This window comes from Neolamprologus brichardi, chromosome 17 (assembly GCF_056152115.1).
Source record: "Neolamprologus brichardi isolate AB-2024 chromosome 17, ASM5615211v1, whole genome shotgun sequence".
NCBI lineage: Eukaryota > Metazoa > Chordata > Actinopteri > Cichliformes > Cichlidae > Neolamprologus > Neolamprologus brichardi.
The window spans coordinates 13,148,644-13,160,691 of record NC_142120.1 but is presented as its reverse complement, the minus strand read 5'-3'; the positions used below and the strand labels follow the sequence as shown (position 1 = coordinate 13,160,691).

The 12,048-nt window shown below is 41.1% G+C and overlaps 1 protein-coding gene across 1 annotated transcript in view; it reads right to left on the bottom strand.

The window, feature by feature from the left end:
- Nucleotides 1-12,048, bottom strand: part of snd1 (staphylococcal nuclease and tudor domain containing 1) — a 178,541-nt gene that overhangs the window by 23,430 nt on the left and 143,063 nt on the right. Inside the window, exons 19-20 of the mRNA XM_006780760.3 lie at nucleotides 4,961-5,084; nucleotides 2,849-2,918 (exon numbers count right to left, since the gene is read on the bottom strand). Of these exons, the coding sequence (XP_006780823.1) occupies nucleotides 2,849-2,918; nucleotides 4,961-5,084 (194 nt within the window). The remainder of the gene's footprint in view (nucleotides 1-2,848; nucleotides 2,919-4,960; nucleotides 5,085-12,048) is intronic.

The window sequence follows — 12,048 nt, the reverse complement described above, 5'->3', positions numbered from 1 at the left end:
CTCACATTCACTCGCACATTCACACCTAGTGGCAATTTGAATTATCCAATTTACCTATCCCCACAAGTTGCATGTCTTTGGACGGCGGGAGGAAGCCGGAGTACCCAGAGGGAACCCACGCAAACACGGGGAGAACATGCAAACTCCACACAGAAAGACCCCGGCCTGATGGTGGAATTGAACTCAAGACTTTCTTGCTGTGCGGCAACAGTGCTAATCACCGTGCCACCATGCTGCCGTTCCAGCCCCCATCTCTCAAATAATATTGCATCAATTGTGCCATCTGTACATCTGTACACTGCAGGTCTTAATGCTCAAATCCGATTTTTTTGTCTGCTTGTTCACACTACAAATAAAACGCGACAGCAAACGCTCTCTAGTGTGAACGCTCAAAGCGGCCCGCATGCGCAAAAGAAGACGTCACACACAACGCGCTCTGTTTAGACCCAGAGCAAACAATATTGTTTGACTGACGGCCCTTAATATAAAGACTTCGGACTTTACGTTTCCCAATTTTTTGCTTTAAGTTATTTTGCTATTTACATAATAATGTAAATAACATAATAATTATCCCTATTGCTGTTCTAGAGAGGAGCGGTGCTTCAAAGGATAGTTGCAGATTTCTGTCAGAATCTGCAGATTATACAGTACAAATAAAATGTTCACGTTTCTCCAACGTTGTCTTCCCAACAGTTTCACTGACATCTACGCTGGATGGCCAGGAAGTGTTCGCAATGTCTTATCTGGTGCTTCTCCGGAGCTGATAATTGGCGTCTGTCTTGTGTCAGTGACGTAAAAGACGGATTTAATGCGACTTGACCGTTCAAACAGCAGTCGCTTTCTAAAACATCGGATATGTATCGGATTCAGTACCACATACGAAAGTGACCCAGATCGGATTTGAAAATATCGGATTTGTGCCGTTCACACTGTCATACCATGATCGGATATGGGTCGCATAGGGTCAAAAAAATCGGATTTGATGCGCTTTCGCCTACAGTGTGAACGTAGCCTAAACTAGATTTGCTCTCTAGTTTAGCTACGAGCTAAGAGTAAAGAAAGCAATACATGTCAAATTGATTGTCACCGACAAATGCTTCCAACACCAAATCACAAAAATGAAAGAAAGTACCATCTTTAAAGTGCCTATGATAGGCATTTCAGGTTGAATTCATTTGTTTTGCACTGACATTACATGGGACCTGTTGTATTCATTCCCAAAACCAGATTTTCTATTCTTGAACTCGACTCTAAGCTACTATAGTGGAGTATTGTAAAACAAGCCATTTTACCTCTGTTCCCCTTGCCTTTAAACCAGCTTTCCTCTAATTGGCTAGCCTTCAGAAACAAAAGGTTTGAAGAGTGGGTCGGTGGGGCCAGAGCTGTGCGTGGGAGATCTTTATTAAGTGCATTGGCTCTCACTGACATCATCCAAAGCAAAAAGTAATAATAAGTTGTCTGAAGCCTGAGGTTTTGGCTCACAGTGACTGCTTGTAGATTATTTAAAAACTTTGGCCATGTTTAATATTAACATCCACTAATGTAACAATACATCTATGACAGAAAGCAAGTACAATAGGTCCCCTTTAAAATGTCACAGAAAAGTCCATAAAAACAACAGTTTTATGCATGTTCACAATACCGATTGTTAGTTCAGTGCTGTGCTTTGACTTGGCTCCCAGATCTTTTTAAAAAAATGTATAAAAATTAAAAGTATGCACTGTATGTCAATCTTATGAAGCAATAAACTTGATATATCAACACAGGTAGGGCACACGTGAGCAATAACCAATCACTGATCACCACACTGCGGTGGAAAGTCAGACAAATATGGCCGTTAGTAGTGGGGAGTTAATTTAATGACCCCCATATCTTAGGCTAATGTGTTCACTGGTCTGTACAGTCTAGACAGAGAAAACCTTGAACATTTATTATGGCTAAAACGTTAAGATTTATCGCCGCCATATTCCGGTTTGACAGCACTTTGAACGCGGGCTTTAAAAATGAAATGCCAAAAGCGTTCTGCTGTGTTTTCTAATGATCACATAATAATTCAGGTACTGACCTGTTCCCGAGCGAGGTTGCAACATTATCAACTAATAGCCTGAGCCATAAAAATCAAGGCCAGATTGACCCAAACTGAAATGACGCAAAACTACAAAGAATGAGGTACATAGCAGCTTGATTCTTTTCCCCCTTTCTGTGTGCCGGGTCAGCCTCGGAGAATCACACTTTCAGCAACATGCCAGGATGCATCACATCTGCCAACCAAACCTCGATGTGTCCCCTGCTCTGAGGTCAGTCACACACTGTGCCGCTCTACTGCATCATGGGAAAACTCCGCAGGGTGGTCGCGGGGGCGGGGGTTGGCTGAATGAGCCACTTGGTGGTATGGTGATGCGAAAGCATGTGTACGCACGTGGGCAGAGACGCAATTGTAACGCGTATGTGAGGATGTAGTGCCTTCGTCATCACGGAGTCACTGAATGAGAATCCTCAGAGAGGGGGGCAGCTCTGTTTTTGTCATAGTTACAGAATGAATAAAAGCAGTCTGCTTCAATCACATCAAAAGAAAAACTCCAGCTGAATAAATATGGGAACAAGCAAACAACTGGTGACTGAATAGATGGATAATAATGGAAAAAAAAATCCCTCTTCAGTTACTAAACTCCTTCTGGCTGTTGGGTTTGGCCAGGAAAAAGCACTGCTACTGTGCATATGTTTTGAGCCCTGAACACCAGCACTTTGTTTTATATTCGAATGATGACAATCCATCATTAAGGGACAAAGACAAGAACGTACACACACGCACGCAGTCAGTCAAATTCATCGTCACAAAGTTACTCACGTTGCCATAGTCAATGTAGAAGACATGGACCTTTGCCGGTGACTCAACTTTCTCCACTCTGGCTCTGTACCTGTAACAGCAAAAAAATAAAAAATAATAATTGAGAGAGAGACAGAGGGAAGGGGTAGCAGGGAGCAGAGAGAGAGAGAGAGAGTATACAGCACAGGGGAAACAGATGAAGACAGAGGGCACAAGAGGAAAAGGAGATGAGTAAATGATTCTGTGCTTATTTCCCTGGGGAGAATGTGTTGGAGGATCTGTCTGTTGTGATCGGAGGAGTGGAAGAGGAGGCGGGGTGAGGTGGGACAAAGGGGATCTATCAGGACATAGCAGGGCTGTGAGAATTGCACAGGGGGCTCCATGCAATAAAAGAGAGAAATTTAAACCTATTTTTGCCTTGTAGCAAATAACGTCAGTGCATTAGTGCTAATCAAAAAACCCAGCAGTTTCACTTTGTAACGGTTATATTTTCAAGCGTATCCGACAATTCGAATGAAAATAAACTTGTTATTACAAGGACATACTAATCAGGGTTAAATTAAAGGGAAAAAACCCCTGAAAACAAAACAACAAAATGCCTCAACAGTGGCTAAATCCTTCCTGTGAATTCATACAGACGCAACATAAGAACTCGTTTTCCCTCACGCTTGTGTCGTTTCATCTGACCATCGCTGACTCTTAACTTTAACAAATGAGCGTGAGGAAGAAAAATTGGCTGCACACCAAGGACAGCAGGAAAAAGTCAAATAATTAGACCCACATGGGCAAAGACAGAAACGAGAGCACAAAGTTAAAACTGAATAAGTGATTAACAGGAAGACAACAGCAATGGGCACAAAGAACAGGAATGAGAAGAGCAAAAGACAAAGTGACGAGTGACTAATGAACAGTTTTTCTTATTCGCTCTTTTTTCCCCATTCACTTTGACACTGTGGTATTCTGAGAGGCCTTGTAAGGCGACAAATTTCTATTATTACTCCCCGAATGAAAGGAGGACGTTCCGCATGCGTCGCAGAATACTTCGATACGGATACAGAGAACAATGAATGTAATTAGCTTGCTGATAAATAATAGAAAATGACAAAGATATCAGATATTTTCCACCTAAAGTGGGGTTCCTGACAGACTTTTTTCCACAAAAAACAGGTTAAAGAAGTGAAAGGTTTACAGCAGATGGTTTGCTATAAATTTGAGCCCTGCCCCGAAAAAAACAGGACAGGAAGATGGAAGGAGGGATGGAAGAACGAAAGGACAGCACCTGGGTTGGGGGAACATTTGGTTTTTAATCAGTTTCGTGGTCTTTTTTCACCGTCACCTTCTTGACAGACTCCCTCTCCCTCCCTCGATCACTGTGACTTCTATCTGTCCCATAACCATCTGTAAACTACGAACATCCAGTGAGGAGATGATGAAGAGGTGTGTATGTGAGCTACTGTCAAGCTACTGCTGATTCTGAAGGGCCAAAGCAGTGGCATTGAACTAATTACACCCTGTGGGTGTCTGCAGTCGACACAGGCTTAAATAGAGACAAGGTAAAAATGAAATGTCAGGTGTTCCTGTGAGGGAAATAACTACATTGTGCAAGCACATATTGTACCTCACAAAAATGTATAAAATAAATGTTTAGTTTCGAGTTTCTTCCCTCAGCTGATAAATCACACGCCACCGTCAAGTTCTTTTTTTCTTCCCTCGGGGCGTCTGTTGATACCGAGTATTGTGGTAAAATCCATCAATAAGTTGGCCATCCATTGTATTATGTGATGACACAGATGAAGAAACCAGATACCATCAATCACATCAGCTGACACCTGATCCACGTAATAAGGTCAGTGTCACTCCTGACCGGTGCTGTCAAAATTGGGTGATTATTCATTGAGAAAAGAAAACCTGCACAGATCGAACTATTTATACATGCACTGCATTATTTATATCACTGCCTAGAAAACTGAATGTAATTTTTTTTTTTATAATACTGAAGAACAGCAGCTAATAACCCTTGTGTCAAAAGAGAGAGACGTCTTAATCCTTCCTGTTTGTCATAAGATGACCTGACAATGTTGAGAAGGTTGCTATGAGGTTGCTAACATCAGAGGAACTATAACGCATGCTCACCATTCACCATCAGCAAACTTGGCTATGCAGTAGTCTCCCCGGCGTGGAGAGTAGGATCCTTCCACTGGTGGCTGGGCAGCGATTTCTGCTCTCATGGTCTCCATCAGATTCTCCAGCTGACTTCCTGATAGGAAATACATGTGAGATAACAGGTGAGGACTGGAGTTCAACTTACAATTCCAAATGGAATTTGAGTTTTCTTCAAATTACACTCATTACATGCCAGTGGCAAGTTTTTAACATTGTTGTGGTTTCAATCGTTTCTCCATTTGCATTTCACCTGACTAAAAAAGGGACTTTCCACTCTTGATGCAGCAGCAGTTGCAAATATGTAACATCTGTGTGTAAAATGGACCTAAATGCATTAAAATCCTATACAGAGGTGCCTGTGATTCCTCCCTTCAGCTGCTGGCAGTATGTGACTGATGGAGGGTGGATCCTGAGGCAGCGGCAGAAAATGAACACGTGTATCTTACCCCATGCAGGGCTCCTAAATAATTGTATGAATATAAATGAAATCAAGTCTGGCGCAGCTTTGTGAGGCATTATGATGCTTCTTGTGAGAGCGAGTATTTTCCTGTCGGCTTGTTTATTCCCTTCATAACTGAATGGTGCAACTTCTAATAATCATTTTCCTTTTTGTTATGAATAAATTAAAAGCATTCCTGCATGCTCGAGTACAATAAGATACTTCAGTTCAAATTAAATTAAATCACTGCTTTAGAGAATGTACTTTATGCCTTGATTCAAATAAACAGACACAATAGGTGTGCTCAAAATGTTCTGAAAACACATAAGACTTTCAGAAATCTTGACCTCTGACCTTGACCTTGAGGTTACCAAAATTCAAACTTCCCTGAGATTTCTAGCAGAACAGATTCTGTATGACTCAGAAAAATAGATGGTATGAATTTGAAAATTGTACGTTGGCTTGTTCTCGAATTATCGCATTCACAAACTTGGGTGTCTGTGCCGCCTGCCTGGCACGACGACGACAATACCGCATCAGCCTTTTTACATTTGAGGAAAACAATCTGATTATGGTGGGTTCCAGTCTGCCATCCTATGCTCTGAATGCACTGAAAAAGCAGGAATTCTTTTGGCCTTTCAAATGCAATCTTTGCTTCCACTTCTTCAAAATGAAAATCAAGTTGAAGGATAGCCCTTTTTTTGACATATTAGAGGTGAATCACAGAGGCAGAAGTGCAAGGGGATATGACTTCTACTGAGAGATCTAAAAATAATAGCCACGCTGAAACCCGTCCAGAGGTGCAGAAGACGATGACCTTGAATGTAAGATTAGTCAAATTTAAATCAGGCTTAATTTTTCAACACTTAAGCACGACTGGTGGCTCAGTGGGGAAAAAAAACCCAAACAAAAACAAAACATTAACGCCTTCAACCCCAAAACAACCTGCTTCTCTTGTTATGCCTTGACTCTGTTAGAGAAACAGAATTTTAAATTAAGCAAGCCAGCTCTCCCAGTGGGTCTTTATGGCCTATCAAGCCATTATATCATGCGAGGGAGACCTATTATGGTGGATTCAAGGCGAGAATGGGGCTGTCGATATGGCGGGAGCTTGAGAAATCAGATTATGAGTCAGGGCTTCATCCAATGACTGCAGTAAGTGGCAGCGTGATTTGCACCCATCAGTTGCAATTGGGGAGCTGATTGTGAACACCACTAAGTATGTGCATCTCCAAGAGAGCCACTTTTCTGGTGTTTGTGTATTATGTACAGTATATTTATTTGTGTACTGCAGAGCATGTTTACACACGCATGTCTATTAGTGTTCGCAAGTGGCTGTGCGTCTTGTGTGTAGAGCTGTATGAAGAGTGTGGAAGCAATTACAGCAGCTAGTTTAGTAAAGTGGCCCATATAAATTTCCATGGTGGTATTTTTAGAGGCTATTTTCACTGATCTACCACCTGGAGGGGGTTTGTGGGCAGGAGCGCCAGAATCATGTGCAATGGAGCATCTTTAAAAACAAATTCATACAATGGGAAAGGAAACTGAGGCAAAAACAAAATTGCATTACACATACAGCACTGTGAAAATGTTGGAGGTTATTCAAGGAAAGCAGAGATGCTTTCGAAAATACTGCAAATAGCTTCCATTCCTCCCCCCAATAAAATCATGTAGTAAGCGGTAAACATAACAGTCACATCAATATTTTGTGTGACAATACTGCATCTACGCATACACTTACTCCCAGTCTTACAATAGCAGATCTGGATATTTTTAAACCGCATGGATAGAAGAACCTAGCATATCAGTCTTGGGTAAAAACCCAATTTCTCACCTTGTGCATGTGTACTTTTATTTTACAGTATAACTGGGGTATTACAAAAACATGTTTTCTCCCACTAACCTGTTTTCTTGTGTTAAAATAAATGCAGTCAGTGTGTGCATGTATCTGCTTGCAAAATTAGTAGGTGCTGCTTATGCATGTTACTATCAAACAGCTTGGAGGCAGGCACTGCACGCACCTTTTTTAATTTTTTTTTTTTTTTTACTTATGTACTGCTGCTGTGAGTTGTCATTAACACCTAAAATTATTTATGCTTGTGGAGAACAAGAAAACACAAATAATGATGCTGTTTTTCCCACGGTTATCTGTGCCGAGACAGGCAGGCAAGCTGCAAACAACAGCAGACAGGGAACCTTCATTTGCATGCTGTCAAACCTGGAGAAAAACACCACCGAGGGATACAAAGGCATTGTGGGAGTGTGTAAGAAAAGTTGGGAGCTCAGTTTGATTGTGAGGAGGGGGGAGGCGGCGGTCAAGGTGGGGGTGTCCGACACATCACTAGCCACCCACTGGTACAGCAATTGCTAATGAATGCAGCAGAGAGGTGGGGAAGAAGCATCAACACACCAAACAGACCCATCCTCAGCATTTTGTAGAGAAAGCAGTTTTTAGAAAACACATCAGATGAATTGCTTTCTAAACAACTTGCATCATATGGACCAAACGCACGCACGCACACAGGCGGGGTGGTTGCATCATTATACTCCAGCTTTACCACTGTGGCTTGGTGCAGAATAGCTAATATTGCAGTGGACTACAGCTTCCACAGTCAGCCACCTCCTTGATTTATTAAGCAAATTAAAAAAGTTAGTGCGTGCCTTCCTTCTCAATGCGAATGTGTGTGCATTTAATTGAAAATGCTTTATTGATGTAAATGGTATTTACAATACCGAGCAACAGAATGGATTATTTACAGTTTGAACTGGAAGCTGAAGCTTATGAGACCACCATATCACAGATTTTAGCATGAGCATAATTATGCACAAATCTCACTCTGCAGCTGGGCCTTTTAGTGCCCATCACCTTTATTTCCTCTTGTACACTGCTGTTTGGTACAGTTTGAGCTAAGGGTTCTATTTTCCCTGATGTTTGGAAGAAGAAGAAAATTAACATATTCATATTCACCTCCTAATTCTTATCCCCCAGAAAGAGAATAATGAAGAATATAATACATCCTTATTTACCAGATGCATTTTCTTGCATCACAGTTGAGCTTCAGAACTTTCTTATCTCAGTCTCAACCTGATAGAGTTGCAAACTGACCCCTACAGAGCACTCAATAATGTTCATTTCCACATCTGCAGACTGCAAGGTGTGTTCAATTTAGTATGCAGCGTGGGACTCACGCATGATCATTATTCCATGTTGGGATTTGAAGGTTTAATTAGGAGTACAGAATTCTTGGATCTAAGATCAGAAACACTCCATCCATATGTCCAGGTTTAAGTCTATGCTTGTCCATAGAAGAACATCAGTGTACTGACAAGGTGCAAATCGCAACACCAATAATAACAAAAGAAACAACAACAACAAAATGCACATGGAAATAAGGTGGGTGTGCAAGGAATTACACACAAATACCTACAATTAAGTCTCCTCTGACTGCAATCAGTGTGGAAGAAAGCTAAAATGAACTTCACAAACTGCAGGTGAGCACTGACAGAAGTAATTTGCCATCTGGGGTGGATTGAATAAAAGCTTACGCAAGTGCGGAAATTCTGAATGAATAGGAAGAGTCGCATTAGCATGGAAGGACAGCGAGGAAACGCTGCATTACAGCACAAGATTCCCATTTTACGTTGGCATGAAGACAACTAAATATCTGCGTGCAGATTGGGTAAACCATGTCAAGCGTGAGTGCTCATTTTGCGTTGAATAGAGAGCCAAAGTGATGATCTAAAAAGCAGCCAAACCACTGACTGTGTCTTATGGCGGCCAATTTCTTTCTGTCTTCATCTCTTTATTCATCTGTTGTTTTTTTTCCACCCCCCTCCCTCGTTCTGTAATTTGTTTATTCACCATTATGGATGCAGCTGTTTGCAAATCATATATAATTACATTTTGAATGCCCACAGAATAGCGAGGGAACAATTAGGCTTTAAAACAAGAAAACAACCGAAAAGGTGAGCGAAAAAGAGAGAGGGGAGAGAGACTGACATGTTACAGGTTAGTTATGATCATATTTTATTCTTTTGTGGCACAGGGTGTGTGAACAAAGGCGAGGGAAAACAAAAGCCAGTAAAAACAGCAAATCAAGTGCCCTTTCACTACGCATCCCAAGGCTCCACTGAATTCTATTAAGCTGTTTACAAAAGGCATTAAACCCACACAACGGTAAATAATCACAATATGAAAGAAGCTCAGGCCAGGAGAGCAATGGCTATCTATGAAAGCCTTCCAATTTCCTGGTTTATAAGAATGACAAAATTAGGAGTCAAAGCAGAGAGCAACTATGAAAAGATAACTGCCAGGGAAATAACTGACTGGAGAAGATCCAGACACATAAACCTAGCTACAGCTCAGTCAGATTTATAAAAGCATGGATGGGAAGATCTAGAGGAGACACACAATTACCCCAAAAGCCTTTTTTTCCCCTCAGCATTCTCTTTTTTTTTTTACATCAACATTCTCGCTCATGTTGAAAATGCTGCAGAACCTTTGTTGTGCCCCCTGCCTGGCTAGTCAAAGACTGTGGATACATGGATGGTACATCATCTACCATCTGAGAGATTCACAAACACTGAACGGAGCTTAGTTTGCGGTGTTAAATATGCATGAGGTTTGGACAGGCTTCATCCTCTCGGGGTAGAGGAATGGCTGTGTTTCAGGACATGCGAGCAACAATTTCAAGGTAAAAAGGCAGCAATAACAAACAACAAAACACAGCCTCAGTATACAGCGTACTGGCTTGGGAGACCTGCAGTGAGAGCAAGCACACAAAGCTGTTATGAGATTATTGGCCCCCGTGTTTGGTCAACAAAGAACCTGTAAGGCAATCACCTGCAGGCAGTGTGCAAAAGAAAGGCAAAATAGGAAAAAGACCATTTAATCCCCTTCCTGGCTGATCTTTAAAATATTCTGAGCATCTGCAGCATGTCGAAGGAGGTCAAGCTAGAAAAACAAATGATCGCCCCACCTGACAACTGCTGCTCCACTCCCTCTAGAACGGGATATGGATTATGTCTTGCGATACTCCACCAGCAATAACTCTCTTCCATTTTTCACTTCCTGACAGTCTGGAGTAGTTTTTTTTTTTTTGAACGGCAAATTACCATTTCTGTAATTGGAAAAGCCATCACTGAGAGAGAAAGCATCTGTGGCTCTCTTTTTGCATCAGTCTCTTCTGTTCTTCTCTCTACCACCTGTCGAGTCTCATTGACTGCAGCTAATGCCTGGATTTGATTGTGGGGAGTTTATATAAGAAGGTCCTTATTCCCCAAATGTGCACATATTTGCACATTTTTGCCCACATTTGGTAGAGTTGATGAGATCCAGATTTAGACCTGCAAGTGGCTCACCACTGTGAAAAGTCCCATTCTGCCATTCGGCTTTAGGTAATCGACCTCGAAGTTGACATTCGTGCAAATCGTGCTTACTATGAGTGTGGACAAACATGCTTATTTTCCACCTGAAAAGCAAATGCACCCCACCTCAAACCGACAGGTGAGCTGACCTTTTAGAAGCTAAGTTGCGCATCTGATTTAATAATGAATGCCTTGGGAGGCGGAAGATCATCTTGGCGGGACTTGACCTCTAAATATTGCATCTGCTGCAGTGGCAGGGAGCTAGAAAAGTGAAAAACAAGCCGCATCGGGTGCTTCTTCTCCTGCAACTTTCATTCCCTAGCTTGGTTACTTTGTTCAGTTTATGGTCGAATTGGACTACAACAAGGCCTTGTACACACTTCAGCTGAATTAAATATTAGACATAAAAAGGGAGGAGAACAGGGATACAGTGGCCACAGAAATACCTACTTTTCTTTTTTCAGAGTATGGTCCACTTTGTTTTAATGGCAAAACTCTAATTAGACTGAATTTGAAATTAAAGCTAGTATTGTATTGGAAACAAGTAGCTTTAATTTCAAACATAGTTGTAGTCACATACACTTAGTATAATTCTAAAATCATTTACTTTGTAATTTTATTGAACCAAAAAAAGGTTTACTACAATCATTAATATACCCATCACAGTAATGCCTGAAAGTTGTTATTTTCCACTGCTAAATTTCTGCAATTTCTCTACTTCAAACTTTAATAAGGCTGTTCAACAGAGAACTCATGCTTAACAAAAATGACTTTGTTAAATCAAATGCTTTGGGGGGGAAAAACCCAAACAAACAGTATGATAACGCACTGGCACAGAAGTTAATTATCTTAACCCCTGGCTGACTCTGGCCCACAGTGTTAAAATTAGACATTTCATCCAAAACACACACAAAAATGTGACAACCATTTTCAGTGCACTCTTGCCTCTTTTTTTATTTTAGTAAGCTGTACTCTGTAGAGTAATCCTCACTTGGCTGCCTTGACATGACATCTAATTATGAGGCCACTCACCCTAATTCATATGAAACGCTATAGTAATTCTTATGTTCTCTTTTTGAAATCAACACAGTGAATAAAAAGGGAACTAGCCAAAAAAAATCTACTTGAACTAAAAAAAAGCAATGGAAAAAATAAATTGAACCTAAATTGTAAAAATAATGAAATTCCATTTCAAAAAGCAGGAAAGGACTTGGTCTGAAGTCCAGCCAGACAGTGTTGTTCTGCCTGCATT